Source organism: Dermacentor silvarum, chromosome 4 (genome assembly GCF_013339745.2).
Source record: "Dermacentor silvarum isolate Dsil-2018 chromosome 4, BIME_Dsil_1.4, whole genome shotgun sequence".
Classification (NCBI taxonomy): Eukaryota; Metazoa; Arthropoda; class Arachnida; order Ixodida; family Ixodidae; genus Dermacentor; species Dermacentor silvarum.
In genome coordinates, this window is record NC_051157.2 from 100,066,615 (window position 1) to 100,090,146 (window position 23,532).

At 45.9% G+C, this 23,532-nt stretch overlaps 1 protein-coding gene across 1 annotated transcript; it reads left to right on the forward strand.

The window, feature by feature from the left end:
- The first annotated feature begins 417 nt into the window (after positions 1-417).
- On the forward strand, positions 418-18,346 carry LOC119448783 (amiloride-sensitive sodium channel subunit beta-like). Its single transcript, XM_049666503.1, has 10 exons — positions 418-428; positions 889-1,007; positions 2,594-2,754; positions 4,526-4,630; positions 7,190-7,304; positions 8,276-8,363; positions 13,626-13,671; positions 15,859-15,931; positions 17,430-17,621; positions 18,035-18,346. The coding sequence occupies exons 1-8, from the start codon at positions 418-420 to the stop codon at positions 15,874-15,876; spliced, it is 663 nt and encodes a 220-aa protein (XP_049522460.1). The 3' UTR covers positions 15,877-15,931; positions 17,430-17,621; positions 18,035-18,346.
- Positions 18,347-23,532: the final 5,186 nt, after the last annotated feature.

Below are 23,532 nucleotides of genomic sequence, written 5' to 3' on the forward strand. Positions count from 1 at the left end.
TAGAATGCTCTTTAGACAGTAAGGCAGCAGCACGTATTAGAAAGAAAACGCTGGTAGATTTCGTTATAGTCGAGGTTGTTGAGCAAGTCATGCCATGCGTATAGAATAGATAAACGGTGACCTATTTTGGAATTACACGATGGGTGCCAAGGAAATTTGGGAACAGCAGCCGGGCTTGGCAAAGGATGAGGGGGCACGAATACATGAGAAAATTAGCAAGCATAGGACCGACACCATCTTTTGCGATCCTGGGCCCGAATTCACAGAAACTTCTTACGCTAGAATTTTTCGTAAGAAAGAATTTCAGCCAATCCGGATGCCAGACATATCGCTAGCGAAGGCGACAAGCGAATGGCAAAGTGAACTTACGAAAGCAAAGCTTTGTGAATATGGCCTCTGGATCGCAAAGATTGCGGGATGGGGTTCTCGTAAGGTAGTTGGGCATAACTACTAAGCTGTCAATGACCATGATGATTATATTTATGACGATGAACAGAGACGTTGCGTATGTGCAGCTATTCTTCTGGCAGCGTCCCTGCCAACCTTATCACTACATCTCACAGCTTTTAAAAGGCTGCCTAATTTTCACAAGGCCCACCCTCGTATGCGAGTCTCACGGATCCCTCGGAAACCCTTTCCTGGCTCGGGCAGGAGTCGCTCATTCGAGCACGGCCGTTTCTGCATGTGGACACCCACGATGATGGTCACGGTTGTTCAGTACACCGCGATTCGCCCGCACTTGAACATTTGTTTGTTTGTTTGCTCACACGAGTGGCTCAGCACGTACAGCGTGCTAGCACGCACTTCTTCCTGTAATGTGAGTCGAGTGATTTCAGCGTCGAAAAGTGCTCTACGAGTATCGGCTGCAGAAGGGCGTTTCACACGCAGGTTCTTCAGCTCGACGTTCGACTCGCACTACGGCAATTGCTTCTGTTTCCACTGTGGCTCGAATGAACAGAAGAATGAAGAGTTCTACCAGTACCAGACGGCCGCATCTCCTGAAGACGGTAAGATATAGAAGAACATTCGTTTCGGTACCGTACACTAGGACAAGGGAAGAAGGAGCATAAAGATGAGTAGAACGCAAAACGTCCACGGGGAGAGCGAGTACAGTGTGCCACCAGAGTTTACGGGGCATTGGATTTACGAAAAAGCTGACTTTTAGTACAGCCCGAGCTCATGGTCAAGTATTTAAATTTTCGGCGTGTAAAGGAGTCTTTGCCACCTACACTATGATCCCTTCAATCACAAGATGTAATGCTTGAACAGAACTGAAATTCTTATTTGTTATGAAAACCTCGCCCCGGAAACTTACATAAGTGGCCGACTGTACACGCTTTCTTTATTACCTTTACGCGCCGTGGTTGCTTAGTGGCTTCGGCGTTGCTCTGCTAAGCACTAGGCCACGCGATCAAATCCCGGCCGCGGCGGCCACATTTCGATGGGGGCGAAATGAAAAAAAGAAAAGCCCGTTTATTGTGCATTGGGTGCACGTTACAGAACCCCATGCAGTCAAAATAATCCGGAGTACCCTACTGCGGCGTGCCTTGAAATCACGCCCAATTTTTGGCACGTAAAACCCCTAAATTTAAAAGGAAGCTTTAGCTCGAGCCCAACTCCGACCCGACGTGGCCTTTTCAAATACATGTAAAACGCAGAAACGCTTTTCTGACATAATCCCTGGACGGATTTTAATGAAATTTGTTGCATTCGAGAAAGAAAGTTAAATTGTAGTGACTGCTGGGAGCGGAATTTCAATTTAGGGCCTGAATGTTGTTGAAAAATTTTCAGAAATTCGAAAAAAAAATGGAAGCACGAAGTTTACAGATTACTAGCTCTGCATCATGAGCATATATCGCGGTACTGTAAACGGCGTCAATTAGATCATTCAAAGTTGACAAATTCATTGTGTCAATTCATATCTTACGTGAATTGGTTCCGTTGTGTACAAGGGTTCTGCAAAAGCTGTATCTTTATATTACTAAATTTGTTGAGATTCATGTGTAACATATCAATTTTGTCCGCTTTAGATGTGCTATTAGATGCTATTCACAGAATTGTCATATCGTTTTTCATTGCTGAGACAGCGCCTCCTCTATTTTTTCAAGAATATAGGAGGCACTGGCTCAGATATAGAGTTGTAAACTTGATAGTTTCGTTATCAAAAAAATGTCAATTTTTGCAAATCTTTATTAAAACTTAGCGACTTAAACTAAAATTTGAAACCAACACTTACTAGATTTTAAGTTTTTCTTTTAAATGTAACATACCTCGTCAAATTTGGTGCAATGGTTGACTGAGAAAAACAAATTCTCCTTTTACATGTATTCAGATAGGAGCAGCCGAGCTAAAGCTTCCTCTTAATTTAATGCGTTCACGGAAGTGATGCGCATGTGGTACCTGCGTCCTTCTAAATTCCTCACAAATGGGACGAAAAACGTATTGCAATATTGAGAAGCGTTGAGAAGCGTTTGACGCCTGTAATAATGTACGCGTTCATTGCGACATGTGAGAGCGTCGTGCCATATGACAGGGTTAGCGTACCGGAGGCACGCGCAGAACGCTGACCTCCTCGTGGGATCATCCGGTGCAGGGTTGGAGCTCGTGTTGGACGCCCAGGCGCACGAGTATCTGCCCACCTCGATGGAGATGGGGTTCGTGGTCATGGTGCACGGACACGGCTTCCGTCCCGTACTCTGCAACGACGCCGTGTTCGCGGAGCCCGGATACGTGACCTACATCAGCCTCACGATGGTGACCGCGAAATTCAATACCCCGCTTTCGAGAGCTTCATAATATATATATATATATATATATATATATATATATATATATATATATATAAATCTCGATTGAAATGATAGATGCTGGGCACGTTAATACAGCTCCGGCTACTCCTTAGTGCTCGAACAGGTAATACAATTGCATGTATGTGTCCCAGCCAACGTTAGCCAATCTGTCAAAGAAAAGAAAAAAAAAAAACAGAAATGCGGTGCATGCTACAATTATAAGGCCTGCGTTGTGACAACCAAACACGGTAGGTCTTGAATCGTATCTTGCACCATGTTTTTAATTTTTTGTTCTTCTTTGAACAGATTGGCTAAGCAAGTTGGGACACTCTACACAGGGTGTTTCACTTAACTTGGGCAAACTTAAAAAAAAAATCAAATGCTACGTAGCTGGACAGAACCAGGGTAATGTTGTTTGCCGTACGTCGCTTGGAGAGACTCAGATTATTTTTGGCATTCCGCCTAATTAGATACTCATCTTAATTAATCAACATCTCAATTGTTATAAATATATGTAAAGTGTCAATGAGAAAATTGTAGAGCGACATGAAAAAGACCCGATGCAGCTTTCTGTTGCTCAATACGTGCTACATAAAAGTGTTTTTCCGAGCGTGAAAGAAGCCCGCGAACAGACGCAAGATTGCTGCGCGACTGGCCGCTCGAGGCAATGTATGCGTGTATTCGCTCCTGAAGAAGCGAATTGTAGAGCTACGCGCGCTGCTGCAACCAGGAAACGTCGGGATCAGCAGACCGCTGTGCAGAGAGAAGCACAAGCCGCATCTCGCCGTCGACGCCGGGCGGACAGTTTAGTTTGTTCTCTTGAAAACGATGCAAAGACATTTCGCCGCGGAGACCCTCTAGTGCGTGCTGCCGAAAATGCGACCCGTATACTCATTACTGGCAGTTACCGTCTTCAATCAGTTTACGATGGTCTCCCACGGAGCCGCTCCTCCAGCTTACATTGTGACTGTACTGCGTGCCCCCCGCAGGCCTGTGACTTTCTCAGTCGAAACGACCACAATATATCCGGGTTAGACTACACCAAACCCGGATATATTGAACCCACATATAACGAAATATTGTGTATAACGAACAGCAGTAAAATCCCATTGAAATTGTTTGTACAAAATTTTCATTTTATATCTCGGATCACCTATATATCGAATGTTTTTGTGATCCCCTTCATGATTTGACATATCCGGGTTCGACTGTAATTCCCTCTTTTCGGCATATGAACGCGTTATTAATTTTTGTATCGTAGTCAGACTTGACTGCTGGTTCATATGAAAAAAAAAAACTGAGCGAAGATAAAAACAAAACAAAAACAAAACAAACAATTGGAATATAGTTGGAGTTTCCCAATTTGGCTCTTATTAGCTTGCATATGCTACTGCAAAAGCGGCCACCTAAACATTCTTCACACCTCCGGTGCCTTACTGGCCCGGAGTCCAGGTGGCGTAACGTAGTTCGAAGTGTAACGCGCTGCATGGTGCACTTGACGACGACGAAATGTTTTGAAATGGGCTCACATGCGTCGCAAGCTCAGTATGCGAAACATGCGGTACTGCAGTTTGTTAAGTTCGACGGACCTCAATGACCGACTTTGGTCTATTACACCCTCTCTCCTTCTCTTGAACCCTCTTTTCCCGAGTAGGCTAACAAACTGAAAGTGCGTCTCGTTGAAACCCTTTCTTTTATATCTTTTTCTTGTTGTGCCTCACTGTGGCGATTCGCAGGAGAAAAGGACAGCACTTCCGGAGCCTTACCAATATCCGTGCCGCAGCCGTTGGCCTCACTCTTTGAGGGGCTTCAGCCTCAACAACAGCATGTACACCAGGGAGGTACGTACGCGCTTGAAGCGCAACGTTAGTGAATGCTTTAGGGAAAGCAGCTTTGCGCCTACGACGTTCTGCTGCTGTGTGCAAGGTCACGTGTTCGATTCCCGACTGTGACAAACTCGTTATGCGGTGAGGTGGGGGAGGATACGAAAACGCCCGTGAATTGAGGCATTGTTATACGTTAAAGGAGCCCATGGGATCCTTTAACGCGGAACCTTTCATTGCGGTTTCGCTCGTAAGGCTGCTGTAGTTTCGAGGTTGCAACATCCTACACCCTTACAAATGTTATTAGACCTTCTAGGGTCTAATTTTGTTCCGCAGTAATGAACATAATTCTCTATGACCGTTCCTTTCCCTAATGCAGGTGATGGCGAATACATTTGGTGCCAATGCTCTCTCCGAATATTCTGCGTCACTCTTATTGCCGTACCTCTGTGCGATGAATGTGACAGGGTCGATCACTAAATCCAACAGCAAGCTTGCTACACGGGCCACAATATTAATGCCGCGTATTCTGGTAGATCACGAGACATCCTTGCTTCACTCGTGCTGATAAGGCGGGAGAGATAGAACTAGCTATGCGGCGCAGTATATTATCGCGAAGGAGGGGAAAGCGTTCCTTTGTACAGTCATGCCGTAGACTGTACCCGTGACAGCGAACATGACACAGCTTCTTAAATCTTTAATGTCGCAGAACCCACGAGAGACGCAGCAGAGGCATATTAGAAGCACTATCTTCTCATATTTCACTCCTCTTTGAGTCCAACAAACTCTGGCATGCACTATTACCCCTTCTCCCTTTCCTGGTGCAGTGTAGGCAACCGGGCTCAGACTCCGTAACCTCTCGGCCTTTCCCTTATGACGTGTCTTTGTTTTTCTAGATGAGTTGGTTTTATTTGTGCTTGTAACTATTAAAAGTTGATAATATTTACTTTAGGGATATTTTCGTGTACTCTGCCTGAAATGTGGATCTGTGGCCATAGTAAAAAAAAAAATGGCTTGCCATTCCGGCCTTGCGAAAGCGGATGCCCAGCGAAGCTGTGGACAACCGCCACTACAACTGCTGAGGAGGGTATTATTTATAAATGCGAAATTATTGTATTGCCTATGAAGCGAAAATCCGTCGTTAACATCCGATAGTGCCAAAACTAATGCGACCAAGTGGTGACATCATGTTTGACGTAATGATAAAACGTGATTACGCCATCGCCTCAAACGTCGCGTGATGACATCATACCGTCAAACGTTACGTTACGCGATAACGGCATCGTCACGTGTAGATAATGCCTGATGACGTAATCTGATGGTGTCATCACGTCAACCGTGACGTCACGCGATGACGTCTCGTCAAGTGATGATGTCACCTGATGACGTCATGTCATCCCTCCTGGAGAAGCTCAGTGCACTTCTTTGCACTGTCTCCAGGATCGGCCCACATTTTTGTGTGAGCAAAGGTCACCCACGCGGACACGAAAAATCACGACCAACTAGAGGATAACAGCTTCGCTATAAAATGTGGTTGCTAAGTCCAAATCAGCCTTCTTGTTTTTAACAAAACCACTATTGCCAACAGCGCTGCGTTTTGCAAACTACCAGTAAGATTTTCCATCTAGATCTTAAACTCTTTTCTTCGATGTTCGTCGGTGTGCAACGTCTAACAACGTTACCATGCAATCAAGTACAAAGATGGTCCTTCCTTGTGACCTTGTGATCTTACTTGTGACCTCATACGTAAACTGTACACTTGCTAGTCCATACGCTTGACCTCTTCGTGCTTTCTCCACATTGGACGGTGACAGAAAACTGATCGATGTGAAAATCAGCTGTTAAAAAACAAAACCAACGCAGGTTAATGACGTTGTGCCCAACAAAGGTGCTTCTTTATTACGCATATCAGCCATTGCCGGCTGGCTCACACATGTACATCTTGTGGTAACAGCTACTAAGCGCTAAAACTGACGTGGACGAAAAGCAAGGACACAAGACCAGGGGGGCTATTCTGTAAGAGTCCACCTAATGGACTGTCCATATCGGCTGTCGCTGATTGGCTGCTGCTTCACGAGCAGGAAGGAGACTGGCTGGAACCTTCGCGCATGTGAAGCAGCAGCCCATGGTGACAGCCGAAATGGACAGTCGACTAGGTGGACTCTGACTGTATACCGCCCCAGCGCTATGGTCTCGCCCTTTCGCTTCCATTTTCTTTCTTTTTGTCCATGTAGTTTGCAGTGCTTAATACCTGTTACCACAAAAATTACATGTGTGAGCCAGCCGGTTCACACATGCAATTTTTTGTGCTTAATACTTGTTACGACGTTGTACCAGCAAGACAGAATGTATACCCCCTTATGCATTGGGTGCACGTATAAGAACCCCTGGTGGTCAATATTAATTCGAAGTTCCCCGCAACCGCGTGCCTCATAATCATATCTTGGTTTTGGCACGTAGAACCCCAGAAATTAATTAACGTCAGCCCTCGTCACATAATTTTCGCTTTATCCCAGAAGGCAATGTCCTAGCTACTCTTTGGAGCAGCTGTGCAACCACTGTCACCGCGTCGCGCAGGACTGCCTCTACGTGTGCCAACAGGACCACACGCGTCGCATGTGCGGCTGCGAGAATCGCGACCTGCCCACCACATCGAACAGGAGGGGCAGCAAGGCATACCCCATCTGTGAAGGTGCGGTGCGGGCAAGTTCTCCACCTTTACCCGCACACTCCCTTAATTCCATTGCGCATCTGTACTCCCTTTCTTTCTCTCTTTCCACTTTCCTGTCACCTTACTTCCCCCTCCCCTCTCTCCCCAGCGTATGGTAGTAAACAGGACCTTCCCCTCTGGTTGACCTTCCTGCCTTTCCCCTTTCTTCTCTCTCTCTCTCCTCCTGTAAGTGAACACCCTTGAGAATTTGGATGGCCTGCTGTTTCTACCGTTGTACTGATCGAAAAATGTATGTACGTACGTATGTCTGTATGTATGTATGTATGTATGTATGTATGTATGTATGTATGTATGTATGTATGTATGTATGTATGTATGTATGTATGTATGTATGTATGTATGTATGTATGTGTGCGTGTGTATGTATGTATGTATGTATGTATGTATGTATGTATGTATGTATGTATGTATGTATGTATGTATGTATGTATGTATGTATGTATGTATGTATGTATGTATGTATGTATGTATGCGTGCGTGTGTATGTATGTATGTATGTATGTATGTATGTATGTATGTATGTATGTATGTATGTATGTATGTATGTATGTGTGCGGTATGTATGTATGTATGTAGATGTATGTATTATGTATGTATGTATGTATGTATGTATGTGTATGTATGTATGTAGTATGTATGTATGTATGTATGTTGTATGTATGTATGTATGTATGTATGTATGTCTGTATGTATGTATGTATGTGTGCTGTGTGGTGTGTATGTATGTATGTATGTATGTATGTATGTATGTCTGTATGTTGTATGTATGTATGTATGTATGTATGTATGTATGTATGTATGTATGCTGTATGTATGTATGTATGTATGTATGTATGTATGTATGTATAACTGCAGCCGCTCAGACGTATACAGGCGCTGCGATGCGGCGCCTTTCTTACGACGCCTGTCGTCTCTGTTTCCCGAACTTGCAGAGTCGCGGGAGCAGTGCGTCAGGGAAGTGCAAGTCATCATGAACCTTGAGTCAGCAGAGAATCTGTGCAAGTGCCACCGGTCATGCGTGTGAGCTGCCGACAGCGCGCGGGAGCCCGCTGTGCATGACGCTGTTTTTTCTCATCATCATCATCATCATCATCATCATCATCATCATCATCATCATCATCATCATCATCATATTTAATGCTGCGTCCATATTTTACGGCTTCCTGAATCTTTCCCACGTTATAATTTGGAATATCCCTTACTTTCTTGTTGATCAGTTTTGACAGTTCAGCGAATTCTATCTTATCTCTTGAGTTGGACATTTTCATTTTTTTGTCGTTTCTTTATTAGGTCCTTTGTTTCTTACTGCTTTTTCTTACTGCGTTCCAATTCCTTTTAGCGTCGAGCGATTGCGAATAATGCGATTTATAATACAGCCTGTTACCGTGACATGATATAAGAGAGGAGATGCTGGGTACAGTGTGCCCTTCCTTCTTCGTTATGCCGAACGCCGTCGTCGTCACCATCAACGAAGTGTCGTAGCCGTCAAGTCGACGTCGTCAGACCATGTCCCGATCCCATAGGAAAACTTAAGTCCGCCGCCGTCGGATGCTGAGATTGGAACTCACGTCCCTGGCAGTAATCTGCACTTGGAAGCTGGACGCATCAACAACGATGCTATCGTGCAGATATGGCAGTTGCCAATTTGTGCGGGGTATTGCGCCTTGCATTGACTCCGCCAGTTGAGGATATTTATAGTGACCTCATTCAGTCTCTCCGAATTTTATTCGTCTATGTAGTAGTGTTCAATGTGTGCCTTTGTAACTCGCTCCAATCGTCGGTTTTTATTTTTTTAATTTTCAGGGCGCTCTCAATGACTGGCATGTACTAACTGTGTAGATTCGGCTTTTAAAGTAAATTGCGGCATTTAAGGTCCCCAAACTACACAGTTTAATTATGAGAGACGCTGTAGGAACTAAGGCTCCAGAATAATTTTGACCCCACGGGCGTTTTGTTGCATTTCGCCGCCATCGAAATGCATGCAGCTGCTGCAGCTTGGAATTGAATCCACGACCTTTTGTTCAGCAGCGCAATGCCATAGTCTCTCAGCGACCAGTGCAGGTAGCGGTGAGCTTTTTTTTTGGTTATATTCTGCGAGTTTCGTCATGATCTTGCAACTCTCCCGCGCGTTGCCTCGCCCTGCAACATGACGAGTGTGTGACGCATGCCGTGTACCGCTCTGATGGCAGCAATATTTTCACGTCAAGGCACCTGGTTTGACAACACTTCCAGCTGTAAACCAGAATTTGCAGCGCCGCTACGGGGCAGCCATTTTTTTTCTTTTGCCTGGGACTGCGGGAACTGGCGGAAAGAACGAAAGAACAGCGGTGATAACTTTCAGATTGTCATAATTGCGTGTTTGCTGCCATCGTTGTCGGCTGCGCCGTCATAAAAAGGGTTGCCTAGGGCGGGATGGGTTGACTATATAGTGACGACGGGGGTCTAGGTTGAGTGCGCTTGTTCTAAACGTGTGTGCGAGAGAAAAATATGAAGTTTTGGTAGCCTGTGCAGGACACTGTATAGTGTAGGGTTCCAAATTGATCTCCAAACGATTAACGTAATCGAATGCGATAGAAAGTTATCGATCAAACGTTCGGCGCTATGCATTTTGCCGCAGTTGAGTGTGGCACAAAAAAAAATGGGTAGGACGTATTCAGTGTTGCCATAATTTTTTGAAGCTTGTCGGTAAAGTGAGACGGTAAAGTCGCTAAATTTCTGCTATATTTTGCTGCAAGTTGGCTAAGATTGTCGTTAAAACTTCTGAGTAAACTTTAGGTAGCGTACATCAATTGGAGCGCTATTATATACGCTAGCATGGCGTCAATCATTTAGCCGAAACGTCTCCGTTTGTCTAGAGCCCATGTGAGGGAGGAATAAACAGTGAATTTATGACCACCGTGCAGTGGGACTTTACTATTACACTTACATAAAAACGGACGATGACAGCTGAAATTCCTCGTTTGCCAAGATTGACAGATTCAAATGCAGCATGATTCAAAAGAACCCAAGAAATCTTATTTACCAATCATGCAAAGGTACTCAGTCCACATTATCCCTAAAATCTTTATAATTATTAGCGCTTCTGAAAGGATAGCAAATTTCTGCAAGACGCACATGGTCGCGTGTTAACACGGTGATGATAATTACGAGACTTTTATGCAAGTAAAATATTATGCTTCCACCTCGTTGGTCTACCTGAAGGCTGTTCACAGTACTGATTTGTCCAAAATGCATGCGATAAGGAAGCTGTGCGTTCATGCTTTCGTGAACGAGCTCAGCCTACGACTGCATACGCCTTTTTACAGTATATCTGTCGTATTATTCACCTGCGGTGTTCTAAATCAGACAATAAAGTTAATAAATGTCCACCAGTCGAACGCATTTAGTGAATGTTAAGACCGACGCAAATCAGTTTCGTCACGAATAAAAAAGAAAGCATGTATTTTGTGAGCACACTGTGAATCCTACGAAAGCAACTATTGATTCACCATAGTCATGGGAGCCTACGGGTCATGCAGCCAATTTTGACCGCTCACATTTAGCTTTTGAATACTAAAGGGCGTTCTACAAGGGTATTTTCGAAGCAACTTACCTTACTCTGAAGTCGCCAATTGTCCTTCCACGCCGCTAAAAAACTGTCGATGGTCGCTAAATTGAAAAAAAAAAAAATTGTCACTGAACAGTCAAGAAAGTCGCTAAATCTAGCGACAAAATCGCTAAAATGGCAACGTTGGCTGTATCAGATACGCAGCCAGCAGGGGGTACGCGAAACGTCTTCTACGTGCTGCAGAGGGCGTATGGGCACTAGGGTATAAATGACGTAATAAAGTACGCGAGTATTCGCGCATTGGAAAGTTTACATGCCCAACATAAGTCACAGGCTAGTCGGGGTCTCACTACCTAATTTTACGATCATGCTAGCAGAGGGTAAAGAACTGGCCCCTCTACTGGATGCCGCCCGAGATTACCCTGCGCCGCTCGAGCCCGAAGCCCTCGTATAGATGGCTGGGGCTCCTGCGCTTGCTTCAATCTCCTGCGCTTGCGCTCCCTATATGGAGACGGACACGTTCCGCCGTGGTCAAAGGAATGGGATATTTCTCTGTCTTGCTGCCCGCGTCTCCCCACGCCATTTCTGGACTGTGGTGTCTCCGCGGCTGCTATGGACCACGAGACAAAGGGAGGAAGCAACCCGGGACGGCGGCCGAAAGAACGAGACAGGGACGCAGCTGGATACCGAGGTGAACTGATCTATTGGTGAGACGGCCGGTTTTATAGATGCGGCCGATCTGTAGCACTCCATGAGGTCGAGTGAAGCTGGTTCCGAAACCCATTAAAGCCACTACATCACATGGACCCTACGTGTCGAATGCAGAGGCGCCATAGCCGAGGAGGCTTGGAATGTCAGCAAGAAATGGTGCACTTCTAGGCCTATATAACTCCCGATGAGCACCAGCTTGAGTTTTATTAATTATACGTACTACGGCATAGTGAGCTCTCTCAAACGCGACAACTCCTGCTCGGATGGTGTGATGATGTGCGCGACCTCGCCATGATCTAATCATCGAGTACACTCGCGAGTCTACAGCGCCGCGCGAGCTTTGTGTGCAATCAAGACCACAGCGATGACGTGCCGCGTGGGTATGGCGCGAGTGCGTCGAAGGTCACGAGAAAAACAAAATATAAATCTCCAGTCGAAGAAGACCACGGTTGACTTGACTGAAGAAGGAGAGCACCTGGGCGGATCGGCGCAGGGAAGGCGGGTCGGAGCAGGGAATACGGCTAGGCCACAGAGATGGGAGCTTGTCGGGTGCTTGGACCCGGGTTCATGAGGCCCCTACCTAGCCGGCTCGCCTCTTCCTATGGCCTGTTGTCTCCCGATAACGACGTAACACGAACCGTGCGAGCAAGGTGGCAGGGCTGCGGAGGCGCGGGCTTGACGGGCGCCTGTACCCGGGCTCGCAGGGTCCTCCGCCCAAAGCGACGTGTCTCCCCGACGACCTGTAGCGTCTCTTCTACTGTGAGAGGAAGCGGGCGGCGTTTAGACAACCAGACAGCTGGAGGACTCGGGCATCCTTGAGCGTCTTCGAACTTCGGTGCACTGCCTTCGCCGTTCGGATATTTTACAGAAGAAACTGACATCTGGGAAATTTTTAACAGCGGAGCTGTTAAAGCTCTTCCTTTGCCTGCGTAGCGTTCGCAAAAATTCGCCTAGCGATGACGTCACTGCGCACACGTTGCTGCGCCCAACTGCGCCTCTTTCGCCTAGCTCCTCCGTCGCCGCGCTAGCGATGACGTCACTGCGCACAGCTGTGCCTCACTTCACCTTGCGATAGCCAATCGATAGTCAATCAATAACTAATCGATAATCAATCAATAATCAATAAGTTCCGGAAAATGCTGGGGATGACATGGTAGTGCTTAGCCTATAGTCCAAATACGTGGCCAATACCTTGCGGTACCCAATCGCTAGCCAATCAATGGATAATAGATTATCCATCAATAATCAATAAATTTCTGACAAGCATAACCCGTAAGGCCAGGACCAACTAGGTGCCGATCAGCTCCGCTGTTTCTGTAGCCTTGCGCCACTGGTGCAAGCTACGCTAACTTTTCCAGCGTATTGTTGAGCATGATTCTGACCTTGTAATTGGTACTTTGAATTAATCGCGATGGAATTAAGCCGGACTGATTTAAGCCCATATAGTTTGTTGCATGCTCCTTGTTTCCGATTGAATTCTGTTACTCCTTTAGTGGACTGACGTTGAGGTGTTCTCTTAGCACTGCTTGATTTTGTTAATATAAAATGTGGTTTTTCTGTTTGTTAATTTGCAGCTGGCTTTGTTTATTTATGGCACCGAGGCAGCACCTCGTGTGGCAATAAAATAATAGACGAACCAACTCGTTACAGATGGACAAACGTACTGCCGAGCTCTATACGCCTCTCTGAGCACAGCGCGCGAGGCTAAATTTATCTCTGACTGCTTCATACGCAGAGCGGCAGCGGCGCCATCTGTGTATACGTGATACACGCATGGTCGAGTAATGGCATTTTTCCTCTACACGACGATATCAAAAGGAGGCGCACGGGCAGTAAACGGTTGCAAATATATGAGCGATAATAGGAAAACTCGTTTTCGTTACATGCGGTTTTAGCATGCGACTCCCTCTGAGTAATGCTAAGGACGTTTCACGTAAAACGAAAAAAAAAAAAAAAAATCCGCCTAATAAGTTGTCGTGCGACGTGCTTGGAAATGTTATGTACGCCTTGCCTTCATTTTTCAGAAACTTAGATTACCACAGGGAGGTCTCACGAGCTGCATTGCCAGAGGTGAGTGTCGGGGCCTGAGAAGTCATCTGGTATTGAAAAATATGCGATAAAGGTCGCCTTTTTTGCTCTTTTGTTCATGTATTCTCAGTCATTCATGGCTGGATGGGACGGCAGGAAAAGGTAAGCCTAACTGTTAACATAAAATTATCCTGAAAGAGCACAGGAGGGCTTTTGTACAGCACTTTAAGCTCCAGAATCATGCACTTGTTAGGAGGCCGGAAAGAAATTTAATGTGTAAGCATTCTTTGGCGAGCACCCCAGCCCTGTCACGCGAAATCTGTAATGCCTTGTATCTGCACAAGAAGGCGTAATTTGTAAAGTTTAGACATTTGATCGTTATAATAGTGTAAATGTAGATGATTGGTAGCTTTATATTCGAAAAGGAACAATTTAAACAAAAAACATTAAAAAGAGAATACCCATAGAGATACACAGGGCTCCATATAAAATGCATGGGGAAGCTCATAGTAGAGGTGAGCCGACTGAAATTTGGGCGTGCGCCAACTTGAAATTTCGGGATGGGCCAACTTGAAATCTGGGGATGGGCCAAATTGAAATTTGGTGGTCGGCCAACTTAAATTTGGGGGTGGGCCAACTTGAAATTTGGGGTTGGCACAACCGAGGTGTGGGGTTGGGCCAACTTGAAAGTTGGGGTGTTCGCCATGCGTGATAGGCGCACAGTTGGCCATCTGGACAAATGATGGGCTTGTACAGTGAAGCAACTAATTTAGGTAATCTGGAGTGCAATGAAAGGAACAAAACTATACAGGGAACAGCACGTCAGCAAGTGCACGTACCTAGTTTTGATCATTGAAGGGGTGAAGTGTGACACTACAGCATCGCACATTTTTTAAACTGGCCAAATAATTGAGCCCGCGAAATTGTATCTAGGCTGCCTAAGAAGCCGGCCTTTCTTACTGAGTGATTGGACATTATTGAGGATCGAAGAGTTATTTGCCCCAGGTTTTCACTCATAATCTGGTGCCTCTTCTTAGAAACCGCAGCTCTTGTGTAGTAGGAATCGTTGGGAGCAGTACTCATTTCTATGGCTGATTCTCTCTTCGTAGGGGCTCCAATAACTGTTCTCATCTCTTATATTCAAAAGAAACGAATATTCGACAATTTGGAATAGTGAATTCTCGAATCGAATACGAATCGTATTCATAATTTAGAGGCTTCGCGAACCCCTACTAATAATGGATTGAACTGCACTCCAAAGTGTTGTCATAATTACCATACTTTATCTCAATTTGGGGGGTGGCAGTGTTCGTTTGGAAAGCGGGAAGAATTTCGCTGCAGAGCTATTGCTAGTGAACTGATATATTAAAAAAAGCATTATTCAGAGAACTTTAGTGGAAATCCGCACTTTGGAGGAGGTCTCGTGCAGGGAAAAGAAAAAAATAAACTGCCATCCACCTAGCTAACCTTGCAGAACGCTACAAAAAGCCCGCTTAGGCATCCTCGAGAGTCAAATTATGTAGTTGAAGAACATTTGGAGGGTGCAGCTCAACAACCATTGGGCTAGTTGGCAATCAATTGCTGCTATTTTTTATTACTATTATTACCATTATTGTTGTTATTGTTATTTATGTAGAGATACACCCAAGACGGAGAAAGTAAGGTCACAGAGAAGCATTACTCCTTACTTGTGTACCTGTTTGACGCTTAACGGAAATAGTATTATCTCGGATCCTTGTTGCTGACGTCAGCCTTTTTTCAACAGCTCAAAGAGCGCACGCGCCAAGCTGAACGCTAAGCTTAGTACACTAAACTTCTACATTATTCGCTCGTGAGACGAAAAAATAAAAGCTTTGGCGGTAGGCGACCGACAGAGGAGAACATTTACGTAGAAGACCTGACGTTGTTCAGTTAATTATTTTATATTCTGGAGCTTTACGTGCCAAACCGCGATATGATTAAGATGCGCGTCGTAGTGGGGGTACTCCGGATTAATTTTGACCACCAGGGGTTCCTGCTTAGCGTGCACCGAAATCTAAGTATACGGGTGCTTTTGCATTTCGCCTTCATAAAAATGTCGCCGCTGCTGTCGGGATAAAACCCACCACCTCGAGCTAAGCAGCGCAACATCATGGCCACTAAGGTACCGCGCGGCGGGTGTGTCGTGGTACCTCTGTCGACATTTACAAGCTTGCTTGAACAATACGGGCGTCGCTCTTCTTCCAACAGGGCCTTGGCTCGCATTAGGATATACTTCACGAGAGACACCTACCTCAAGCTCACGTCCGTGCCGAAGTACGACGTGAGTGCTCGACGTGCTACGATTTTCCGTGTAGTCGCAGTTCACTCTCTGTTTCTTTTTCGTTGTGGAAAAAGAACGACGCTAAGAAGCTTCAGTGTCTCTACAGTTACAGTTTCATGCGCGCGGAGGTCTTGCTCGCAGAAACACCCAGGAGAATACGTACGCCAGGCGCTTTAATGGTGCGCACATGGAAGGAGCTACGTGAACTATTGCGGCCAAATTGTTGTGGACGTTTCAGTACCGCACGTGCAGTCATATCGTTTCTATTGACAACGCGTAATCAAGCATAATAAAGGCCTGGAAGAGCTTCGCTTCCTGCTTCGCTATAGTTGCTGTATAACATTGGCGTTCATGTTTTTGCACAACAACGCACGAGACTGACTGGCGCTTGTCCTGCCCTTTTCTCTTCTGGTTCAATTATCGTCATTTGTGGCGCAACCAGACGAACGTAAATGAATAGGATATGCAGTTCTCACAGTCCGCCAATCGCAACTGAGTGAATCGTACACTAAACAAATATATGTATGATAATGGTGTTTGGGAGAGGTGTTCCGGCATCGGGGACACCTCTCACAAAAGTGGAATATGCATTTATTATTAATTACTAAATTAAGCGATTACGCATAGCAAAGCGGTCATTGTTGCCGTGAGGGTGCACTTCGTATAAGCCGGAGAAGACGCATAAATGAAACACTAGTGGCGACGCCGTGCTGAAGTTCCCGCACCTGTAGGGCGCTGTGACGTCATGTTTTTCTTTTGAAAGTGGCTACGCGGGTCTAATTAGGCGTCTAAAGATAAAGAAGGCCTACATTTCTTTCTACAGAAAACAAGAATTTAACCTGACAAAGTTCGCGAATATTTCCTGCGCTGCAACGTGTCAAATTCAATACGTTACTTCTGAATTCGTTGCGTCACATACTGACGTACGGTCATGCAGACGTTCTGGCGATAAATTCAACAAAAAGGAAATATTGTCCCGTATTTTCTCGAGTAATAACCAAACTTTTCCCGTCAAATGAACCAAGATAGAGATCCGAAATAGTACTTCGCAGTGTAAGCTGACTTAGTGTTGCTCTTTCGCGCGCCTTTACGTTATACAGCGATGACGCTCAGCCATGACTGTAGGTGCCCGTGTGGCTACAGAATGAACAAATTCAAAATTTGCATAAGACACAGGATCACAGGACGATGGAGACTAGAAAGGATCAAGAGCGGTCGAAAAAAGAATGCCACAGGTTGGAGCCAGCGTTTCGACAAAGGAGACTCGTCAGGGTCCTGATATTAGCAAGACACATTAGAAAGAGGTCCTGATTAAAAAGGCACATTAGAAAAACATGTCTTCGTCAGGGTCTTGACGAAGTCGAGTCAACTCGTCGAAACCGTCGGCGTGAGCCTGAAACATCTATTCAGCGACCACTGTTGACCACTGCAGGATGTACCAAGTTTGCTTCATCTTTGTGCTGTATTTCATCGGCGCTGTCTCTCCGGGCGAGCGCAGGGAGCTCGAGTGGTGAGCAGCTTTGGTGGCATCAACGGCATGTACCTGGGCGTGTCCTTCTTCGTTCTCTTTGGAATGTTCGAGACCCTGGTGCGGGCCGTGCGGCTGCTCTGGCGGAGGCCTTCCGCCACTTCACGTCGCCGCTCGCGGGAACACCGAGGCGACCGACGATATCCGGACGAGAAACATGGGGTAAGCGGACATTGCCAAAATTAAGGAGGATCGGGTGGGACGCGATGACTAATCAAATGCCAACATTGTGCACTGTATTCTGATTATATGCGTGCTAGACTCGAAAACCCGAGCATTCGATCGTGTTTGGATTAATTGGCCAGTGATATATCCCGCTCGGCATGAGACGGGAGTTTGAACACAAGTGCGAGTTACCCACGCTGTTGCCCATAGATAATCGATGCAACAAGCCACTTGTGCAGTTTACGCACAAAACAGGTCTACACACGCTAATTTACCGTCTTTAATGTGCGGTGGGACTACACGCGCGACACACACACACAAAAGAAAGAGTGGTGTATTGCATTATTCAAAATAGGATGTCTTAGACGTCGCTGTGTTCGATATTTCCTAAATGGAGGCTCCCTCGCCAGGTGCAAGAGATCTCGCTCCTCACCGGTGTGAACAAGGGAAGGACATCTTTCGACGATTACCAATTCCGGCCAACCAAGCTCCGTGGGGGTCACTTCCGCTCCCGTATTCCTTTGCCCCGCTTCCGGGACAGTCACCCCCAGCAAGATCGATGGGCGAACCGGGATCACGTGACGGGGTTCCTATCAGGAGAGCACGAGCAGCAGCATCATCATGCCGCCTTCAAGTCGCTGGCCCTGCTGCCCACCCTGCTGCCTGGCATACGCCGGCAATACGTCGCGGAGCGTGGCCTGCATAATTAAGATGCTGGAAACTCCGTGGAGTCCCCCACTACGGCGTGCCTCATAATCAGAGCTGGTTTTGGCACGTAAAACCCCATAATTTAATTTAAACTCCGTGCGTGTACCTTTGTCGTCTGGGTTAAATTACATGTGAAAATACTAGAGTACGTTCCCAAACGCGAATAAAGAATGTTTGTGTGTTGAATGCTGAGCGCATGCGGTTTTAGAGACCGAGTGCTGGGTCCAAACCGGGAACGACACGGCCATGAAATCCGAATATCGCGTTTGAATTGCTGAACACGTACATTCGCTTTGTACTTGAAATTCACTTCTTGAGTGTGGCACCGCGATCCTCTATGCTAAAGTTTGACCTTCGTTTTGGGTGAGCTTGTTCTTTCTCGGAGAGAACAGCGTGCCAGGGACGAGGACAGAAGTACTCAAAGGACAAAGAACGCGAAGTGTTACTCCTATCAATGGTATATAACGCGATTGTGTTATTTGTATAATATGTTCGTTCTATGCGAGGCTTCCGCACAGTATTGTACGAGGAATGACACCGCACTAGAACAAGCTTTGTCACGCGAAAGCTTATGGCTGCGTTCCTTTTTAAAACACTTTAACAACAGTCCATTGCACATGGTGTCATGGACAAGGGTTTGTGTTGATACCTTTTCTCAGAGGCGTATTTCTTTGTATACGTATCTGGGAAGCAAAACAAGAAGAGAGGAATAAATGTGATTGCGTGTTACGTGCCGTTTTCTTCGGCGTTTTATTGCGATATCAATTATATGGACACTCAAAAGCAGATTTCTGCCGTCGGCGTCGCCGTCGCCGTCGCCGTGAGGTTCCGTATGACGTCAATGGAGATGAAATCGTCGCCGCGCGCCGAACGCTGTATGTGCGAGTGAAAGGGCGCGAGGGGCGCGCGCTTTCACGGGGAGTGAACGCACCGCGGAGAACAAACGCGCGTTCTGCGCCGTGCTCGCTTAAGGGCTGCAGAAGTAGGCGTCTCTTTCCTCCTTTACAATCACCATATATGTAGAGCAAACGTGCCTTCTTCCGACGCACGAAAGGCCGTGGGGGGGAGGGGGAGGGAAGGGAGGCGACGTTTAGCTGCGGCACCAAGTGCCTATTTATATCAGAGGCTCCGGCAACAGTCACCAACGTCGCACGCATTTTGAGCGAACGCGGGCAAAACGCGACGGCGTCGACAACAGTTCTGCGTGTTGCCGGTGCTGCTGCATGTCCAAGTTTATACAGCTGATAAAGCTAATATCATTACTCCGTATAGCTCTCTACAATTTTGCTATCGCAATTGATGCTTCGCCTTTCAGGTGAAACTGCGAGATTTTTTTATTCCACCGAACAATAATCTGGAACATGTTCCAACTTCCTGTGAATTATTTCCCATTGTACTCGGCAAACACCTGCCACATAACGTGGAAGCGAATGACCTCCGTCTCCATATTTTATGGGCTTACCGACTTAGTTTAACGGCTCTTCCACTGGTTCGCATTCTGTATTTCCACTACTCTTTATTTAAAGGCCAGTTTTATCACCTGTTTTATTATTTCCCTCCCTGCTCTTATTATTCGTGCAACACGGTGGGTTCTAAATGAAGCACCTAAATTAGATTTCTTCATGGCGACATGGCTTCAAACTCTCTTGAACTTCATCATCAGGCTATATTTATGTCCACTGTAGGACGAAGGCCTCTCCCTGCGATCTCCAATTACCCCTGCCTTGCGCTAGCTAATTCCAACTTGCGCCCGCGAATTTCCTAACTTCATCACTACACCTAGTTTCCTGCCGTCCTCGACTCCGCTTCCCTTCTCTTGGTATCCATTCTATGACTCTAATGGTCCACCGGTTATCCATCCTACGCATTACATGGCCTGCCCAGCTCAATTTTTTCCGCTTAATGTCAACTAGAATATCGGCTATCCCCGTTTGTTCTCTGATCCACACCGATCTCTTCCTGTCTCTTAACGTTAGTCCTAATATTTTCGTTTCATCGCTCTTTGTGCGGTCCTTAACTTGTTCTCGAGCTTCTTTGTTAACCTTCAAGTTTCTGCCCCATATGTTAGCACCGGTAGAATTCAATGATTGTACACTTTTCTTTTCAGCGACAGTGGTAAGCTCCCAGTCAGGATTTGGCAGTACCTGCCGTATGCACTCCAACCCAATTTTATTCTTCTGTAAATTTCTTTCTCGTGAGCAGGGTCCCCTGCGAGTAATTGACCTAGATAAATGTACCCCTTTACAGACTTTAGAGGCTGATTGGCGTTCCTGAATTCTTGTTCCCTTGCAATTTAACTTAGCAAAAACTAAAAAAAAAAAAACAATGCTTCATGGGATGCGTCAGGAACACATTCATTGGTAAACAATTTTTATAGGTCTTTGGCGTTTTCTTTGTATGGAAACTGATATGTAATCACTGCCTGAGTACCAATCGGACGTTCCCCTTCTAGATTGGACCATAATGTATATTCTACAGGTCAAACTAAGGCCCACGCGTACGCGCATGCATTCGTGAATTATCGACTATAATTCGTTGGCAACATCTCACCTGGAGGACCATTTCGAGGGAAGTCACTTGAAGAGAATAACAAGTTTTCTTCCATACTCTGGATTCCATACCATGTTCGCAAGCTGTCGCCTTGTTGTCGTTGTTATGCAGTCGACGTCGTGATGTCATCGCCATCGTGCCGTCGTTTGCCATCTTTAGCTAAAGCTATGCACCAAATTGCCCAACAGTGTACTTTGTTGTCATGTTGGCGTTTTCGTCAGACCAGCCTCCACCGAAGTTTCGAGTGACACTTGAAGAGAAACTAAGAAATGGAATATTAGGTAATGTTGCAAGATACAATGTAACCCTTCACCCATGAACAACAAACAGGCGCACGCATTCAACTTATCTGATTTGCCTATATCATTTCACGTGCCAAAACCAGTTCTGATTATGAGGCACGCCGTAGTGGAGGGCTCCGGAATAATTTTGACCACATGGGGTACTTTAGCGTGCACTACAACGCAAGCACACGGGCGTTTTTGCATTTCGCCCCCATCGAAATGCGACCGCCGCGGCCGGGATTCGATCCCGCGATCTCGTGCTCAGCAGCGCAACGCCTTAGCTGACTGAGCCACCGCGGCGGGTTTATATAGTTTGTTTGCTTGCCCTTTGTTGATGGCTCATACCAATTATATAGGGAAATGGGCGAGATTCGGACGGAAATAAAAGCGAGCGCTAAGTATTGGCCAGAAATCAACTGCAATATTTGGGGAACGGAAGATATGAAGACTATCAATCAATAAATCAGTGTTTAAATCACCAAATATATTCATCGGTTAAAAATGGAGATGACGAAAAATCTGCAAATACTGCAGCTTGAGCAAGCGCTATACACCCAGTAGGAGCAATAACAGCATGAACTAGCAAATGTACCAGAAATGTTTATGGAAAATCACCTTAAAACAACTGTAATTTCTTCAACGGTTGAGGAACCATCACTGTGGCAGTGTGTAAGAGAGGATGCTCTTAGAGAAGGAATTTCAGGAAACGAATATTTCGCTCTAGCCTATCTAAACGTTACTTATAAAATATTTTCCTTGCACGTGCGAACCAGCAACAAAATAAGAAAAAAAAAAAGAGATGAATTTTGTCTATCCACAGAATGGGCACGGCGCAGTGGGAGCCAGACCAGCCCTGTGGTGGTAAAAGCTTAAAGAAGTTATTCGACAATATAAGTGAGATAAAGTTGCTTCCCGTATTCGATTTCTACACCAAGGGAATAGTAGGTGTTGAGACTCCGCAAAATTAGTTATAGCGAGTTAAATAAGTAAGAACGCTATGTTTCTAATGCTTCTTATGTGCATACATTGATGCGCGATTCTCGCACGTGTAAGCTTATTTAGTTTATTTGATAGTCGGACTATTAAAAGTGCTTCTTTCGCCGTTGAAATATCGCATTAAATTTACCCAAGGGCCAACCGAGCAAGTAACTTTTCTCGTCTTCTCCTATCTCACGATTAAAACCCATCTCACAATGACTGTAGATGTCAATGTGATTAGCACTGAAGCAATGTATCGAAGCACCGTGTAGGGCCCCCAACCTCAAGTTTGTCGACCGATGCCAGCGCCACTCCTCTCCTTAGCGGACACTGGCGTCACAATGTATCCGGTCGCCGGCTTCGCCTTGTTGCTCAGTCATGGCAGTTCGCCCCTGACCACGAGAACACCGCTGCAGCTTCTTCCACCGTTCCACCTACTTTTAATGACGCTTTAAGTGTCGGTCGATTGGCGAGTGTGACGCACATTGTGCTTTCTCGTGTTTGTTTGACCAGCGTGCGCTTGATCAGTAACATTTCTGTAGTAAGAAGTTGCAAGTAGTTGAGCGCTTTAGTACAGGCGTATGATTAGGTAGCCCATTTGTAAATAGAATGGGGACCGTACTTTGTGGCATCTTGACTCCACGAGTTGTGTTGCGAGAGGAGGCCTATCGGTCTTTCTTTGATACCGGTGCAACACGGGCACTTTCAATCGCAGTTAAGCCCTATACGGATAAAAAGTTTTGAACGCGATCAAGAATGGTAGCTCTTGCACGGTCCAACAATCCGGATCAAGTTGGTTGAGCTCACTCAGGCATTACGGTGGAGATGACAGCCTACGATCTCGATCTACTGGATCCGGATTGTGCAAAATAGTGGTAGAATGTGCCTGTCTAGAAGCACCCTGTCCTGATTGGACACGACAACGCTAAAAAAGTACCTGAGTGACAAGGGTATAAATTCATCATGGTTTTCGACACCTCAGGGCCGTCACAGTTGTGTCGCACGACACGATATAGTAAAAGCGTTTCTCTTGGTACTTGTGAGGCGGCTTTCCACGCGAGTTTGCTGACCATTTTTTGTCGTTTATTTATTTATTTACATACTCTCAAGGTCCGGGGGCATTACGGAGAGGAGTGGTGAGTACATATAAAGTCATTGGAAATCTTCTTGAAATTAGTGGTGTCACAGAGGGGCAGTAATGGAGGCGGGAAGGTGGTTTCAGTCGTCGGCAGTGCGTGGTATGAATGAGTAAAAGTAAGAGGCCGATTTGCATGGTGGTACCCCTACCTTCATTTGGTGATCGATACGAGGGGAAATATAGGATGGGTGAAAGAACAACTCGTCTTTAAGAACATGATTAGTGTAGTAGATCTTATGAAAGAGGCGCA